We start from the raw sequence: 19,847 nt of genomic DNA, 5'->3' as shown, positions 1-19,847 counted from the left end.
TACATTTTTTAATATAGTTAATTTTTTCTCAAATATAATAGTATGAGCAAGAATAATTTTCTGAAGGAGATAAAAACAAAATTATTTGGATTGTGCTACAATGCCCTATTTTTTGTCTGGACCAAGAGTAAATATCAGGGGGGGGGGGGGGGGGGGGGGTGTCACACCAGTATACTCCCAGTACACACAAACACGGAAATGTACCTACTCCAATTATATTTTTGCACCCCCTCCCCCTTTAAGATTACCGACCTCCAAAGCACTCGAAAATTGTGATAACATTTTTAATATTTTCTTTTCAAAAAAACAAAAAAAGTACAGTGGCACATCCAAAATGGAATACCGGTACCTTTACACTTCTTGTTAAGGGTAATATTTACAATTCCCCCCCCCCCCCCATTTACAGATCTCTTGATCTACCCCAGCCAAGGATATTGATTTTCAGCTGAATACATACCATCCCCACATCTCGTTCCTCATAGAGATCCACCGTCTGGAAGAGAGATTCCTTTGGTACACCAAAATCGCCTGCAAACGTTAGGAAATTACTAATATTCTCCATCTGTAGAATAAAAGAAGAAATGAGTCATGAAATAAATCACCACTTCTCTGCAATTTTCCTTTTTGCCTTCATGAAGGCTGTCGGAAAACATGTTACCCAAGCTAGAATGATATAGCCATGGGCGTCAATCCTTACATAATACCTATTGTTCAGGGGGGGATGAATGAATAGATCATCCCCCCTGAACAATACGTATCAATTACAGATCTACGCCCATGGATATAGCAGTCATTAAAGTTGATATATATAGGACCAAATTCAAGAAAACTGGTTAATCTTAATTCTTAAAGGGAAAGGCCGCTCCAAATATATCAGACAAACCAATGAAAAAAAGTTTGAGCAAAATTGGAAGAAAAAAAGTAATGAATTTTTAATGACATGAAAAACTTTGAAAGTCACAAGACAAATAGGCAACTCATGAGTCTGTGACATAATTGCCTAACTCTCTACTAATTGTTTTCTTTATATTGATAATATAAATTTGCAATTTTACCACTAAGAATCTTATTTCCTCGCACCAGCATCCAAGTTATATTGATAGTAATATGTTTTTGTGTGGACACACTAATCTAGAGTAATTTTTTTTTCATTTAAATCATGAAAAATGTGAATTTTGATAAACTATTTATATAAAAATAAATGATTATGAATATTCAATATTAAAAAATTAGTATCAATTTTTCAAGGTTCATAAAAGGTTTTGTAAAATGTCATGCATGCAATATGATACAAATCCTACAACCTCGGCAAAATGAAGTTTTTGGGGATAAAAAGGGCAATTAATGGGATAAAAATATGTAAAGCAAGTGATAAATAGTGAGGCAATGACGTCACAAACTGATAACCAAATTGGCAATTTGATTAGTGATTTCCATTGTTCCATACTTTTTCAAAAATTCATAACTTCCTTATTATTAATCCGATTTTAATCATTTTTTTTGGCTTTTGTTTCTCTTGTTTCTGGGCATCTATTAGAGGTAAAGACAAGTTTTGGAAACGCCCCAATTTCAAAAAATGAAATGGAAGCTCTCATTACCAATCATGTGAAAGAATATGTTTTGAATAATACATGATGATAAAAATTTTGCCGGGAAACCGCCTACTAATTGATATATTTGGTAAATAAGTTTATCTATTGGGATGTGAGAGATAAAAACGCACATGTCGCTCACGTGTGCGTAGTCCAATATACATCTTTCTGTGTACAGTGCTTGTAACTTTATGAAGACTGGGCCAAATTTCTTATCATTTTGGTGATTCCAGAACCTATGCTAGATGATCAACCTTTTCTGATCAATTCCACAACGTTTCTTTCACAATGCAATCGCATGACCATAACTGGTCTTTAGCTTTAAAAGCAATTTATTTTGGAGTGGACTTGGCCTTTAACCAAAGGTTTAAACCTCTATACATGCATGCCCTTATGTCCAATAAATGAACAATATATAGGCTTCTGCACGCTTATTTACACATATTTTATTTGAAGGAGTGGTCTATACCATGGTTACACCTTGAGTTAAATCTAAACCTCTTTTGTGATTTTAACTCAAACTGCTCAGAAATACAAAGTGTACGTCATACATCCCATTTATATCTAGCCCAAATGTGCCACAACCTCCCGAGGTTTCACTGTGTATGTCAATGTCCACTCTAGATATAAAAGGCTGGCAGGCACAAATAACTCTGTGTTAACACAAACAACTCTGTGTGAACACACACAACTCTGTGTGAACACACACAACTCTGTGTGAACACAAACAACTCTGTGTGAACACAAACAAATCTGTGTGGACACAAATAAATCTGTGTGGACACAAATAACTCTGTGTGAACTCAAACAGCTCTGTGTGAACTCAAACAGCTCTGTGTGAACACAAACAACTCTGTGTTTTATTTATTTATTTTTTTATTTATTTCGCATCTTTATACAGAGTAACATGTTCAGCTAAAAATCATTACAAAACATTGTTAAAAACATTAAAATAGGCTGGTTTACAACAGGGCTCTGTTTAAAAAACAACATAAAATGACAATGAACAATATTATATATAGAAATGACAGGGGTAACGAAAGCTAACACACACACACACCTGTTTACCACCTGTTTACAAACTAAAAATTACATTAAAATCAAGCATAAGATGAATTTGACCTCACTGCAACCCCCTCCTCCACCTTCATTAAAAAAGCTATTTATTGCCAGGTTTGATACATTTTTTGAAAATGGCTAAGGACTGGGCAGATCGGCATTCATCGGACAAACAGTTCCATTCATTTACACTAACTGGTACAAATGTCCTCCGATAAAATTGAGTTTTGCATTGAGGGATACGTAATAACAACCTGTTGGTGCTTCGTGTTACACGTGTAGAGACATTGTCATTTAGAACAAATTTACTACTTAACTGGGATGGTGCTACCCCACTTACACATTTATACACCATGCATGATATTGACTTGTTAAACAGTTCTTTTAGAGTAGGCCAGGCTAGTATTCGAAAAACTGTTTCCGATGAGGTTTCCCAAGTATATCCACTTACAATATATGCTGCGCGCTTGTGTAGCGTGTTTAATATTTTGTAGTTAGATTCGGATGAAGATGACCAGACGGTTGAACAATATAATGCATGGGGGAGAACAAATCCCCAATATAATCTTTTGAGTTGATCAACATTAAATATATACTTGTTTCTTCTAATTAGGCCAAGTTTTTGTTTCATGACTTTTGCAATAGAAGTAACATGAGATTTGAATGTCAGAGTATCATCAATCGACACCCCCAGACACTTATATTCAGATACACATTCTAGTAAGGTACCATTAATTATAACAGATATTTTTTTATCCTGCAAGGTATTCAATCGTTGTCGAGAACCAAGAAGCATCACTTTCGTTTTTTTATCATTTAGTACCAATCTATTTTTAGATGTCCACTTGTAGACTTCATTCATTGCAGAATTTAGTTGACTTTCAACCGATTCAAGATTACTACCACTAACATACAGAGTTGCATCGTCAGCAAACATGACAACTTTTCCTGACTTTATACTGGAAACCAAATCGTTAATATATATTGTAAACAACAGGGGCCCTAAAACAGAGCCTTGTGGTACCCCAGAGATAGTTGACCTTGTATTGGATAATTTACCCCCTATTTCTGTCAATTGATCCCTAAAGCAAAAGTAGGATTTAAACCATGCCAATGCATTCTCAGAGCATCCTATCATAGAAAGTTTGTTCAGCAATACATCGTAGTTAACAGAATCAAAGGCTTTACGCATATCAATAAACGCTACCCCACAAAATTTACTCCTATCAACTTCAGTTGCCCAGTCATCAACCATACACAATAGAGCACTTTCACATGAATGCTTTGGTCTAAAGCCAAATTGACTTTCACTGAAGAAATCGCTATTTAATAAGTATGTCTGTAAATGCTTTTGTACCCATTTCTCCAAAATTTTTGAAACAATTGACAATAAGGATATTGGTCGATAATTTTCTATACATAATCGATCACCGCCCTTAAAAATAGGGCGAATTTTGGCCAAGCACCATGCTTTTGGAAAATGACCTTTTGACAAAGAAAGGTTGAAAATATAAATAAGACCATCTATTACATTTGTGGCATATTTCATCATTTTCAACATTTTAACAGAGATGTCATCAGGCCCTGTCGCTTTTTTTACAGAATGGCTATCAATTTCTTTTACAACAAAATCGTAGGTGATTGGAGGAATATCAAAAATTTGACGATCAACATGATCAAGGTCCTCACAATTCTCCTGTGGCAATGGACAACTGACAATTACATCTGGAATTGTGGTTTCACTAGCTCTCCAATCTGTTTTTCCCAGGAGTTCTGAAACACTATCAATAAAGTAGTCGTTCAGTTTTTCGGCAACAATTTCAGGCTGATAAATTTCAACATCATTAATATTCAATTTTATGGAAAGCTGACCAGTGCTAGAGGATAGTTGCTTTAGAATAGACCATAATGCACCGGGGTCACCAGACTTATCTTGCAATAAACCCTGTATATACTTTTGTTTAGATTTTTTAGTTAAACTTGTTACCATGTTACGTATTCTACGATATTCTTTCCATAATCCTGAGGAGTTAAACTTTAAAGCCTTGTTATGGAGATACTTTCTTTTATTTATCAATGTAATAATTTCACCTGTGATCCAAGGAGAGGGTTTTTTCCTCATTCTTTTGTGTTTATATGGCATATGTTTATTAATAACTGACATTACTTGATTGTACCACAATTTCCAAGCTGTGTCAACGTTGCTAACACAAGCTAATTCTCTAAACATTAAGTTAAAGAGATCGTTGACAAAATTTACCTGCTTAAATTCTTTTAAGTTTCTGAATTTGATATCGTTATGAACATTCCCAGCACTTCTAGAATGTAAACATGTGAATATCAAAAAATGATCACTAATGTGAGTTTTTATGACACCTGAAATACTGTGATCGTCCGGACATGTATAAATATGGTCAATAAGTGTTTTAGAATGCTGGGTCACACGAGTAGGAATCTCAATCAACTGTGACAAAAGTGATCCCTGCATTACAGTCATAAGAGATTGTGTCGATGAATCGACATTGTCAGAAAGTAGGTCACAGTTGAGGTCCCCCAATATAATCAGTTCACAATCAAAATCTAGAGCATTACTCATCATAGCAGACATTAAATCAAAATAATCAACTGAAGAGTTCGGTGGACGGTACATAACACAAATTAAAAATGATTTCACGTTCCGTACCTTGGTTTTTATCCAAATAGTTTCTAAGTTTAACCCAAGATCTTTCACATGTTGAAAGTGGAGGGTGTTCTTCAAATAAATCATCACGCCCCCACCATGCCTACTTCTATCTTTCCTTAGTAAATCATAACCATCAATATGCAGTTCGTTGTCACTAACCGTGTTATCACAATGAGTCTCAGTAAGGCCAATGATGTCGAAGGGAGAATTTCTTAACAAATACCTTAGGTCTTCAAGTTTATTTGGTAAGGAATTAACATTCAAATGACACATACGTAATCCTCGTTTTGAAATAACTGGTATACTTCCATCATCAGCAAGTTCAAGATAGGCTTCTTGATTGCTATTACTGTCTGCATTGTCACTATTTCGAACTGAATCACTTGATCGATTGAAGTCATCAATGTCTTCATGACTATTGTCTAATCTATGTGACTGTTGAGGAGTCTCCGGGCTGTTTGTAGACAATCTAGCCAGTCTCGTGGGAAAACACGGTCGGACGCTTTCTTGCGGAATTTCGCTTTGCTCATCATCTGAAAAGACGGAGCATCAGGATATTGAGATTGGAGCCGAGGATATTCGTTATCCAAACTAGCCGGACCAGAAACATAAACAGTAGTTGATGGAAACTGGTCACGATGAAACGCAGGGCGGGATCCTCGAAGATATGCGATGATATTCTGTGCCAATACACGTACTCCGTAGCCGTTTAAGTGTACGCCATCAGCGGCGAGATGTGTGTCAGGAGTGATGTTTTCATTGTCCACGACTCCCCAGCTGCGGCGATTGGCTAGAAGTTTCAACATTTCATTTACACTGCGCACTTTCTCGAAATCGCTTGCTGATTCTCCGCGACGATGGATTATTGTCGAGACAGTTATTTTCTTGGCTGGTGTCAGTTTGACAATTTGTTCTGCCAGGGACTCAAGTTTTGCAACAATTTCATCTGCGTCGTGTGAAGTGACATCGTTCGAACCTAGATGAAGGATTACTTCTTTAGCATTTTGCTGAATAGCTTGCTCACAAACAATGTCACAAACATCTCCAATACGAGCGCCTCTGAATGTTTTGCACTTAACGGGTCTTCTTGATAGCCTCGAAGGGTTGATGTCCTTTACCATGGAATCACCAACAATCAAAACATCGGTTGAATGGGCATTCTGCGTGACCAATGATGCTCTCAGGAGCTGATGTTTTGCTTTGTAGTCTCGTAATTGATCATCTATTGTAAGGCTATTAGGTTCATTACAATGCTGATCTTTCTCCGTGCTTGCGTCGGAATCGATTTGAGCTTCATCTGTTGTCGTCTGATTAGCTGATTTAGAGCCTTTTGTTGACGAGATGATGCCATTGACGGTTTCATTCAAAACCTGGAGTTGGTTTTGAACAGATTCCAAAGTAGTTGTGATTGTACCACAGGTCTTGCAATTGTTTTCATTCTGATTATCTTCAATCCTCCCTTCTCCTGTTTGAGTAGATTTGTTTGGGACGCCTTGGCGGGAAAATTGGGGGTTATCCGCGCCATCTTGGGCCTGTGTGTCACTTGGTACCGGGTATTCATATATGGTAACAAAATGCTCACAGATAAACTTGTCAAGATGAGGTAAAATATGACACAATAAATCTGTAACATAGTCTATACGGTTTTCTCCACCGTGTTTTCCATAGCGTTCGTATGAAATGTGAAGATGTTGTATGGCTATACGTAGACCAGCAGTAGTCATATATTTCGGAAGTTTGTAACGAAAACTCTCAGCTCCTGGATTGCCAGAGTGGGTATTCGACTTTAATTGTGTCATTGCGTCCTACAGTGTTGATATACTAGTACATATAAGTCTCTCGATAAAAAGTCTTTTAAGAAAATACAGTGATCACAATGTACATGCATATATAAGCTCACCCCATCATAACAACTCTGTGTGAACACAAACAACTCTGTGTGAACACAAACAAATCTGTGTGGACACAAATAACTCTGTGTGAACTCAAACAGCTCTGTGTGAACACAAACAACTCTGTGTGAACACAAACAACTCTGTGTGAACACAAACAACTCTGTGTGAACACAAACAACTCTGTGTGAACACAAATAAATCTGTGTGGACACAAATAACTCTGTGTGAACTCAAACAGCTCTGTGTAAACACAAATAACTCTGTGTGAACACAAACAACTCTGTGTGAACACAAACAGCTCTGTGTGAACACACACAACTCTGTGTGATCACACACAACTCTGTGTGATCACACACAACTCTGTGTGAACACAAACAACACTGTGTGAACACAAACAACTCTGTGTGAACACAAACAGCTCTATGTGAACACAAATAACTTGGTTGAACACAAATAACTCTGTATGAACACAACACAAACGATGAGTGAAACGTCATGCTAGACTGGCTCAGCACAGCCAATCTGCTGCAAATCGTCTTACTCTACAGCACAGTTTACTGACTGATGTAAACAAAAGGTAAATTTGCAAAAGGTATAACAACACACTTCACTCCATGTTTGCTCTCGTGATAATCTTCTAACAAAAGCAACATTAGGCTTACTTTGACTCCTAGCCCCTTTTAGAACAGACAAAATACTGAAACTTCTTTTCAATTACATTTCCAGTGAGGAAAATACATCAGGGGCCTGTTTAAAGCTAAACACCAGTTATGGTCATGCGATTGCATCGTGAAAGAAACATTGTGAAATCGATCAGAAAAGGTTGATCATCTAGCATAGATGTACTGCAAGGTTCTGGAATCATCAAAACGATAAGAAATTTGGCCAAGTCTTCATAAAGTTAGAATCACTGTACACAGAAAGATGTATAAGGGACTACACACACATGCGCGACACATGCATTTGGATCTCTCAACAGGCAAGAGATACACTAATTTACCAAATATATCAATTAGTAGGCGGTTTCCCGTCAACATTTTTATCATCATGTATTATTCAAAACATATTCTTTCACATGATTGGTAATAAGAGCTTCCATTTCATTTTTTGAAATTGGGGCGTTTCCAATACTGGTCTTTACCTTTAATCAAATTAGTCTATGAAAAAAAAAATGTCATGATTCTATAAGAAATGAGCTCTCTGCCAATCGCATTTCATGATTTCAGTACCAGTAGATTTTTTTAATTACCGGTATTGTTATTGATAATATGTCTTATGAAAAAAAGAGGTCCAGTACCTGTTTGAATGCCATTTTTGTTTCGTTGATCTTCTTGATTTTAGGCATCTGACAATGTTCACTGAGAGTGTTGATCAATCTGTAACAAAGGGAGAAAAAAAATACAGAGAGAGAGGGGGAGAAAAAAAATACAGAGAGAGAGGGGGAGAGAGAGAGAGAGAGGGGGAGAGGGAGAGAGAGAGAGGAGAGGAGAGAAGAGAGGAGAGGAGAGGAGAGAGAGAGAGAGAGAGAGAGAGAGAGAGAGAGAGGGGGAGAGAGAGAGAGAGAGAGAGAGAGAGAAAGGGAGAGAAGGGGGGGGGGGCATGAATAGACAGGAGGAGAAAGGGAAGTGAAATGGAAGAGGAGAGGGGGAAGAAAGAAAAAGAGAGGGAGAGAAATAGAGGGAAGGAGCAGGAATAGACAGGGGAGAGAGAGAGGGAGAGAGGGAGAGAGAGAGAGAGAGAGAGATAGAGAGAGAGAGAGAGAGAGAGAGAGAGAGAGAGAGAGAGAAGGGGCAGGAATAGAAAGGGGAAAAAGGGAAGTGAAATGGAAGAGGAGAGGGGGGGGGGGGAGAAAGAAAAAGAGGGAGAGAAATAGAGGGAAGGAGCAGAGATTACAAAAATGAGAGAAGGAAGAAAGCAAACAGATTAATCATCTTTCATCAGAAATGTAATTTCTAGCCTATTATCCTCACAAATGCTGACGTGGAAACTGTATAGTAGTCATCCCGTTGTAAAGTCTTCCTCAAATACTTGATTTCGCGGAGAAGTATTTTCCTTATTTGTCAATTTCCATATAACAAAAATAAGTTTTACTCAGGGAACTGGTAGTGCACTTCATAAGGATACTTAGAAAAACAATTGTAACTTCTTAGTTTTGCACCAGACTGACTAACATTTTTTTTTATACCGACTGGTAATTTTTTTTGAAAACAACTACCGTTACTTGCACAATAAACTTGAGCCCACTTGACTAAGGAATTGAAAATATGGGACACCTTTTTCTACCCCCAATCTATCACGTTATGTTGGTAAATACTTAAATTATTCATACCCCTAACTTTCATGTTTTTTTGTTTTTTTGTAACTCAAGAATGAAAGGTAGACTGGTTGAATTAAGGCCTTTGTTAAAAACTTTTAGACATGAGCATTAATACATCACATTCTCAAGAAACTGTTTTTGAAAATTACGCCCCAGGGACTCTTGAAGATAAAGTTGAGTTCTGGTCATGCGATTGCATTGTGAAAGAAACGGTGTGGACTCGATCAGAAAAGGTTTATCATCTAGCACATAAGTATTCTTGTGTATTGGAAGGTTCTGGAAACATCAAAGTGATAACAAATTTGGTCAAGTATTGGTAAAGTAACAAGCACTGTACACAGAAGGATGTACTACATGTATATGGGACTACACGAACACGTGACCTAAAAATCTGTCCATTTTTTAACGATGTTACATGCCATATTTAGAATATGAAGGCATTTGAAGAGCCATACTTGTCAGGGAACATTTTCTATCTGATGTTCTTCCCCACTTTGCATAATACAATGATAACGCTCACAAATTATTTTTCATCTCTTCCCAGAACTCAACCTTCCCTTTAAGTTTCCCTGTTCATACTCACTTGCACAACACAACACCAGACTTGAGTGACTCTGCAAAGTGATGAGAACCAACCTCCTGGATCTGCAACGGTTCGCCCAAGACATCCTGTACCCATTTCCTTGCTTCTATCTCTATATCTGTAGGATACTTCGCAGCTTTCTGTTCAGAAATAAAAAAACAAAATTGATAACCAAAAACGTAAGTTTTGTACATAAGTTGATAAAATATTACCATCTATAGTCGCATCAGTGATGCAACACTCGCTCCTGTGGCGTTTTCTCCTGTAAAATTTAGTCAAAGATACAGAGTTAGGAATTGGGTTACAATATGGTTTCAGGGGAGCGTTTCACAAAGACTAAGATTAACTTTAAGTTGGACTTAACTGTGGCAGGCTGTTCATGCCACTGTTTGCTCTCACCATTTACTGGCATTGGTCTCTCAAGGGACGTACAAATCGTGGTCACAAATCTACAGAATTTACATCTGTTGATAGTTCGATCATTATTGAAGGAAAACACATTATCTAAAGATCATAATTGAGAGACCTCAATGAATGGCCTGCCATAGTTAAGTCCAACTTAAAGTTGATCTTAGTCTTTGTGAAACTCCCCTCAGGTTAGTTAGGGGTTAGGATTTGTTGTAAATCCATGGGTATAGAGTTTGTTCCATGCTTTCTCCTGCAACATTTTGGTTGAATAAAGGAATCCTGTTTTAGTGTAGGAAATAATCCCTACATCAATTGTTGCCAAATTATTGCTGTACTGCCCTCACACTATACCGACTGTTCAAGAGAAATAAGGCCCCCCCCCCAAAAAAAAAACAACAAACAAACATGTTTAGTGTCCTGCCTCTTTGAAAAATAGGAAGGAGGCCCCTTTTTTGTTTTCTTTCAAAATGGCCACTCAAAAGTGCAGCTCGGTACATTTTCCCTGACAGTCGGGCTACTTTTTAAGATGGCCAAACAAAAATAATCAGAAATAGATTTATTTTAGCAGTGTTTTCATGTATTTTTCTTTAATTTTTTTTCTTTAATTTAAAAAAAAAAAAGTTTAAAAAAAATTAATTAATGTATCTTTTTTTTAAATGGCCTAAGACAACTTTTTTTTCTCAAAGCATATGGTGACATATACAATACTGCCCTGGACTGGTTCCTCTAGATACATATCAGTAAGTACTTCCATGAAAAACACTACGTGGCTACCATCCATTACGCTTGTACTTGGTGGCCAATGAGACATGAAATTAACAAAATGAAAATAAGATACCATGGATTTTAAAGGTAAAGATCAGTTATGGTCATGCGATTGCATTGTGAAAGAAACGTGGAATCGATCAGAAAAAATTGATCATCAAGCATATAAGTGTATTGGAGTGTACTGCATGGTTCTGTAATCATCAAAATGATAAGAAATTTGGCCCTGTCTTGGTAAAGTTACAAGCAGTGTACGACGCGTGTACCACACGTGCGTTATATCTATCAGGTCCAAATAGATGTAATAATTTACCAAATATACCAATTAGTAGGCGGTTTCTCACTTTCTCGGCAAAATTTGTATGATCACGTATAAGTTGAAACATATTCTTTCACATGATTGGTAATAAGAGCTTCCATTTCATTTTTTGAGAGGGGGGGGGGGGCGTTTCCAAAACTGGTCTTTACCTTTAATATCTAAATCACGCGGTCTTTGATATATAGCCACTTTGACATATAGCCACTTTGAAGTCCACTAGAAGTTGGAAAAGAAAGCCTATAATCTGAGAGTACATGGAGTTGTTATATCATTTGTGTATCAACTTTGCAATGACATCACTCTGTAGTAGAAGGTAATACCTGAACACAGGATCAAATACCAGTAGTTACAATGATTGACTTGGAAGCCTGTCTCTTTGTGTTGGGAACAACAGAGACGCAACATAATAACAGATATAGCTTGGAAGAGGAACACACCCACCAAATAGGCATGATACAATTCTTACAATTACATGTACAACAAAAAATCCTTTTGACAAAAGAGGCCCAGATCAAAAGAAAAGGATGGATGGATAATATAACAGGGGGAAAATTGCCTTAAGGCATCCCGAGAATTGTTCTATTTTATGGAAGTGCTTGAATATTGGGCAATTTAAGTCGCTTTCCTGAGGCAATTTTCTCTACAAAGGGATTTTGATTTCATTTTTTGATTGGGTGGGAAATGCATGCATTCATCAAAATGCTGCCAGTAGCCTCAAATAGTATACTGAACTCATTTATTAAACAGTAGTGCATATGCCTACATGTATTTCAAAGTGGGTGCAGTAAAGAGTAAGATTCAAGCACAATTGCTGCCTTGGATATACAATTTCTTAAAATATACAGTACTATTTTAGAATAACAAAGCAAATGTTTTTATTAAGTTTTTATTCAACTGCCTATTGCCTAATGATTATGGTAATCTGATCAAATCATTTTGATATATACATGTATATTTTTATGCATGATTCAACTACTGATGTTGAAGGCAAAATTTGATTTATTTAGTGCAAACATGATCGACAGAATAGACTAAACAAACTTAAGTACCTTTTAGTTCAAAACATAAACTGTGCAATAATAATAATATGATAGGATACACTATAATACTCATGTCCGGATCCTTCTTGCAATATAAACTAATCTTTATCCTGGTTATCAATCTTAGACAGACCACTCTCTTTGTTTCTGTCATGCCACACCCACTTCCTTGAACACGGATGACCTGATCGTTGAAACCATGGCAACATCCTAAACATGAGCACTGGCTACTTGACATACATGTAGTGAGAGTAGCCACAAGGAAGTATAGCAGTATGCCAAAGGTTATTTATAGGCCTGTATTCACTAGCTCGAGATTGCCAAATATCCCGATATTTGAACTATCTCGATATTTGAACTATCCCGATCGCAAACTATCCAGCTAGTTTGCGTCTTCATCAGCCCAAAGTTCCAATTAGTGGGATTGTCATCCCAAGATATCGTGGGATTGTCATCCCAAGATATCTTGGGATAGTTTGCAAAATATCCAGCTATTTGTCCGGTGCGTCTTCACCAAACCGAAGACTCGCACTATGCGCGAACGCGGGGCAAAATATCTTGATCCTAATTTCTCAGGGTCGAGTTTCAAGTTTCGAGGTCAAATCTCGAGCTGATAAAGACGTCAATTGTAACTTCGGGAATGTTTCCAAAATCAGAAATAGCGGGCTATTTGGCAATCTCGAGATGATGAAGACGCGCCTTATGTGGCTGCATTCTAGTGCATTGAGTACTGAAGGATGGAGTGGCTGGCTGGGTGTGGTGGTGTAAGTCTTCACATTTGCAGACTGGTTTGTAGAAATATAGATACAGTCAAAACTTTATAAAACAGGTATATGTTAATGTACTGTATTACAATAATGATAATAATATGGCCTTAAGTAACTGTCATATTCACACCTGACTTCTTCCAATGATCTGAAAATCTGATAAAGGATGAAAAAACTATTAAGTTTTTTAGGTTATTAGTGATCCAACACAAATTTGCAACTATGTATGGGCAGTGGCGGGTTCAGGGGGGGGGGGGGGGAGTGGGAAGCCCAGTCCCCACACCCCCTGGGAAAAAAATGTGTAAGTGCTCACTACCCCCCCCCCCCCCCACACACACACTGAGCGAAATATTGGCCGGCACGATTTTCAAATTTCAGCACACTAATCAAATTTGCCCCCCCCCCCTAAGAAATCCTGGATCCGCGCCTGGTATGGGCTAGAATTTCCATTTCTTTGGTTGCTGATAGAGGGGATATATTAAAATATGGGCCTATCTGGAGTAAAAATAAACATAAGATGTAATCTTGTAAGATTGAAGAAAAAAAAAGAAAATTTAAGACTTTTTCTTATGCAGAAAGAAACATAGGAGAAGCGCTAACAAGGTCTTTCACACAATTGCCAACTTGCTCACAAATAGATATTCAGAACAATGGAAACAAGTAGAAAGTATGATGCAGAAGCAGATACCTCGCAGGGTGGATATGTGCAATATATAAATATCCAATATTATCATTATTATTAAAGAGAGAAACAATACAATTTAGAAGATGATCCATGACAATGCCTTAATTAGAATGTAGGGGTATATCATTTTATGTACCAGTATATAAAATGATATCTTAAAGTTGAATTTTTCCGCTTTGTGTGGTTAAACATATTATGTGTTACCATGTGTACATGTGTAGTTGCCCCCTTTTCCTCCAAAGAGACCATTTTGTTGGTGCCCCCCTCCTTGAAATATGCTCTGATGCCCCTGTAACCAAAAACCTGATTTTCACATAGAAAATTGAGAACCCCCCACCTCCCCCCCCCCCCCCTGCCCATGCTGAGTTGCTTCACTCCAGGGAAACAAATACACAGGTGCTCAGGGCAAAATAGCCCCGGAAATCAGAAAAGAGCCCCCTTAAATTTGCATAGAGTTCCATGCAAAACAAATTTTAGAATGTTATTTTCATGCAGGCAAGGTTGAAAAGTAGCCCCCCAAAAATATATAATAATTTTTTCCCTGCTTCACTCCCTCAATAAGGTCCACTTAATGTAATGTCTGCACCCCAGTAAAATTCTAGTTACGGGCCTGTTACATCGAGCATTTATTTCTAAAGTCCTAATTTACCCATCAATGTGAACTAGCCTTAAAGGCGATCAATGTGATTTTCACATGTCAGACAAGCATGGTATCACAAACACTATAAATGGATTGATATGTCAACAGACCTTTATGCACAATCATTAAGCAAATGTTTAATTTTTGTTTTGCAAATCATTTCTCACGGAAGGAACATGTTCAGACCACAAAAAATATTAATCACATACTGTAAAGCACTATTAGCTATACAAATTCCATAAAGCTTATACAGAGGAAAGTGGCTGGTCTGAAAGAGGCTTGAACAGATGGAAAAATGAAATTGCATTTGACTGATTGATGAACCAACACCAATCAGGGACCCGTTTCACAAAGCCCTTTTTCAATGACAAATGACACAAATCAGTGACAAATCTGCTGATAACCAATCAGAAGCAAGGATTTCAGTAGCTTATAACAAAAACTGTAATTTGTCACTGATGACAATTTTGTGAAACGCCCCCCAGGTCCTAGTTTGTGGTAATAATTGTGGGTAATGTGCATGGATTAATATTCTTTTCTTGGGTAATCTATACTGATCGAGAGAGGTAACAGATCGTTTTGTAAACTTATCTACTCTTGTAAACACATCATAACTTTACACTGAATCACATATTAACAAATTTCAACTAATACATTGAGAATGTATAATGATGATAACATAAATCCCTTTTTACAATCTTATCACAATTGTTTTAAAGATAAAGACCAGTTATGGTCATGCGATTGCTTTGTTAAAGAAATGTTGTGGAATCGATCAGAAAAGGTTGGTCATCTAGCATATACAAGTATTGGTGTGTACTACAAGGTTCTGGAATCATCAAAATGATAAGAAATTTGGCCCAGTCTTGGTAAAGTTACAAGCATTGTACACAGAAATATGTATACGGGACTACAAAACACGTGTGCGACACATACGCGATATCTATCAGGTCCAAATAGATATAATAATTTATCAAATATATCAATTAGTAGGCGGTTTCTCAGCAAAATTTGTATCATCACATACTGGTCAAAATATATTCTTTCAAATGATTGGTAATAAGAGATTCCATTTCATTTTTTGAGAGGAGGGCGTTTCCAAAACTGGTCTTTACCTTTAAGAATTGAAATGCAAGTAGGTACAACATATTCATAAGGGAGCTAGTCCACCTAGAAATTGAGCAGGGAGGTCCCCTGAACATGTTGATACCAAACAACCTAGTTTTACAACATTCCATGTCTCATATAACCTGTTTTGCTTTCTGGGTATTATATGCTCTCATGCTGCTTACAAATGGGCTTGTAAAGTATTACGATGTAGATGACATATATATTGTGGAATCATAGTGACCCTTGCTATACCTTTTGGGGTTGTTTGTTGCAGACACAAGCTTCATTTATACACTGCATGCAAAAATGATTGATTTTTCTCGCATTCCACGGTTATGCCAGTACATAGGTTATGTTCACCAACGAATTCACAGTTGAACCAATACTAAGGATCCTCTGTTTTTGTCCAGATATCTTGAAAGTGAAAGTTTCTCTTACAAAAAGTACAGGTATGTATATTGCCTTCCAGACAACCACAATTAGGCCAAATGGTCAGGTGGTTAGACCTGGGATTATAGACCATATAAAAGATTCAGCATTCTTTCCATACTGATAGAGTACAGGTATGTAGTCATAAATGTAGGTAATAGTTCATTTGGGTATGAATAGCAGTCTGGAATGCTGCTATAGGCTATAGGGCTTGGTCAATTGAACACTTCACTCAACAATGAACTAGGCCTGCCTCTGTAACGTCAACAATCCATGGTCTAATTCTGTCATGACTCACCTAACAGATTAATAACCTCATTCTCACTAGTAAAATTAATGCGGTCTAAGCTTGATCAATGTATGTCATGCGAGCTTGGATTTGAAACTGCATGTACAGCCCTAATTCTCACTTATTAAATGAGAGCGGTCTAAGCTGGTCCAAACAGTGATGTCATGCCAGTATAAAGACAAAACTGCAAAGACCTATTCACACTTGTGAAATGAGAGCGGTCTAAGCTGGACTTAGAGCATCAAATTGGACCTTTATTTTTACAAATTCACTGAGAAGAAATTACCCCATAGACAATGTGTCAACCGCTAGTCTGCATGTCATGCAAGCTTATATCATGCAGTCTAAGAGTGCCTAGGCATTCCATGTTAAACCAAACGAAATGTCCCTCTGGAGTCTGGGATCAATTCTTGACCTGCTAATAAGAGTGTTCTAATTTTCCAGTGAGAATGAGGTCACATAAAGCAGTAGGTTCTTATTTCATAAAGAGGGCATACCAGGAGAAGAGAGTAAAGAAAAGCAAAGAAGCTTGTCTTACACTCCATATTTTCTCATCCATTGGGAGGACTGCGTTCCAGGATTTACAAACCACTCTACAGATGCAAGACTGTCACATCAAGTTTACGGAATACCTTTTCTGTAAAAGGATCCCATACTTTCAAGCTCATGTTTGCATTCATCTTTTAATAAGAAAAGATGATGGCAAAACAGGTGGTTCAAGGACTCTTTCAGAGCCTGATTGCCATCTACATTTTGTAGCCCCATCCACATAAAACAATATGATCATGAAAACAAAATTCACCAAAAAAACATATGCCTAAACAAAGCAACATGAGTCTATCATTGCAATGACGAACCTTCGTCATTGCCTTGTTTTCGTTCACATTCTGCCCCATTCTGCATTAATATTCTCCTCCTTGTTTTCGTTTTCTTCCTTATCGTCAGGAAATCGCATTTGTTTTGCACGTAGTGCTTGTTATTCCTTGTTAGGTACTTTCCTCATGTCTTTTTCCTTTCAAATTTTATAGGCATAGTCTCTAACATCTCATCAAGGTCACTACATTCTTCGATTTTCGAAATCACTCATGCATAACCGTCCAGGCGCCATTTTGTCCGTTTCTGGTCCATTTTAAGGCCTTTCTTTCTTCCTTCCTATCTCCACTATCCTAGATCCTACACATTTCTAACAAATTTCTCTAGATAGTCTAAGAGATGTTCTTTCATCTGCGACGTATAACCTGACCTTCAAAATGCCATCTTCGTACTCAAAATTCAAATCTGAAACTGACTGCGTCAAAAATCTCTCAAATTCTTAAAAAATGGACCCCTAAAAATCTAAAACTGCCATAACTTTCTCATATAAATTCCGTTTTGTGTTTAAATCTCACATTATCCTTATCTCATAATTGCCCATAGCCATGCCAAATTTCATGCTCCAATGACTATGCAAAACATAAATAGCGCCCTCTAAAGTTTTGGGAATTGGCTTTCTCTCTGTGGCCGTATCTCCATAATGGCTTGGCAAACCCGTACCCTTTTTTGGATTTAGATACTTGAAGATATGCCCTTTCCAGCCATATACAAAATTATATACCCTATAACTGACCAAATATGAGAAAATTGCCCTCCAAATTCGCCATTTTCAAGAAAATTGAGAAATAACTTCAGCTTGCTCTAAACCGGCGATCTTTATACCTACATCAATGAAACTTGGCAAACACATGTATCCATATACGTGACAACTGTCTGCTAAGTTTGGTAAATTGTAATGCCCTATTCGCCAAGTTATCGCCAAAAATGATGAATTTACTATGCTTTACGTATTAGCGCGTTTGATGCGTGCAGTACGTTTTGCGCAGATGACAATGGTGTCAAACTGACCGCACTGAAGTGCCCTTTCGAATGATACCAAGTATGGTATATGTTCACGCACAAAATTGTGAGTAAATCACATTTGAACAAGTACGAATTCCGCCGAGTTTCCATGACGTCATTTGTTAAGACTGTTATTCGGTTGTGTTAGTATGGGCGGCCGTTCGTGCCAAAGCACGCGTCGTAACATGTTCATCATGCACCAAGTCATATTGGTTTTGCACGCAGTGCTTGCGAGCCCTTTCTAGATCCCTTCCTCTACTCCAATTCCCTTCAAAATTTGTAGGCGTAGTCTCTAGCATTCCTTCAAGGTCACTAAATTCTTCGTTCTCCGGAAACCCTCATGCGTGACCGTCCAGGCACCAATTTTTCCGTTTCGGGCCGTTTTGGTGACCTTTCTTTCGCCCTAACTATCTCCACTATCACAGAAGCTACAGACTTCTTTCATATTGCTCTGGATAGTCCGAGAGTAGCTCCTTCGTTTGACACGTAGAAACATGGCGTCATTGCACGCACATCGTTGTGACACGATTGCATTTCTAGTATTGATTATATTTCTTTCCTATATTAACAAGTATTCATGAAGTTTCAAGTAAACAACCTGTAAGTTGCAAAATAATAAACATTTTTATGTTTCCATGCCACCATATAATTGTCATAATACCAAAATGAGAGATATAACACATGACGTAAAGTATTTTGGCGACAATAGTGAAATTACTGACTAATCGCCAATAAGCTAAAACACAACAACAACAACAACATAAAAACTACCAAGAAAATTACCAAAACACTTTCACTTCACACCACATGTATTGTAGGCCTATACTGTCTGTTCAGAAAATTAGGGGTGATAACTCCATACAAAAGTACATACAGCTAACAATTGAATTATTCATAGTACCCCTTGTAAATTTGATATTTTATGGTTTATTTTTCATTACTCAAGAATGAAAAGTGGACTGGTTGAATTAGGGCTTTGCCTGATTAATAAGCAAGCTTTCATGTCACACTCTCAAGAAAACACAAATTGGGACAATCAACTTTTCATAAACTGTACTTACAAAATTACAAAACTTGGTAAGGGTGTGAATACAATTGTTGTTAGCATTATTTGTTAACAAGTTTGAGTTTGTTTGAGTTTGTTTGAGTTTGTATGAGCCTACATATATATGCATTTTTTTTGCTCTCAGCAGATGATATCAAAAATTGTCACTCAAAAATGGTTGTGATGAGAAATATGAGTTTGAGCTAGAAAGTGAACAAACATCTCTTATATCTAGAGGGCAAAGGTCATGTTTGTGCCATCCATACCTATGGCTATTGGTCAAGGCTAGGTACATAAAAAAAGAAGAAAACTTGGAATTTCATTTGACTTTGAGCAAATTTGCTCA

The 19,847-nt window shown here is 37.3% G+C and overlaps 1 protein-coding gene across 2 annotated transcripts in view; it reads right to left on the bottom strand.

Annotated features, from left to right (window-relative positions):
* The window catches only part of LOC583924 (transgelin-3), a 35,919-nt gene that overhangs the window by 2,718 nt on the left and 13,354 nt on the right, over window positions 1–19,847 (bottom strand). For both annotated transcript variants that reach the window (XM_030996049.1, XM_030996048.1), the window contains exons 2-4: window positions 10,130–10,269; window positions 8,527–8,605; window positions 458–562 (exon numbers count right to left, since the gene is read on the bottom strand). In XM_030996049.1, coding sequence (XP_030851909.1) covers window positions 458–562; window positions 8,527–8,605; window positions 10,130–10,269 — 324 coding nt within the window. The remainder of the gene's footprint in view (window positions 1–457; window positions 563–8,526; window positions 8,606–10,129; window positions 10,270–19,847) is intronic.

Source organism: Strongylocentrotus purpuratus, unplaced genomic scaffold (assembly GCF_000002235.5).
Source record: "Strongylocentrotus purpuratus isolate Spur 01 unplaced genomic scaffold, Spur_5.0 spur5_scaffold_3, whole genome shotgun sequence".
NCBI lineage: Eukaryota > Metazoa > Echinodermata > Echinoidea > Camarodonta > Strongylocentrotidae > Strongylocentrotus > Strongylocentrotus purpuratus.
This window is presented reverse-complemented; position numbering and strand designations above follow the sequence as displayed.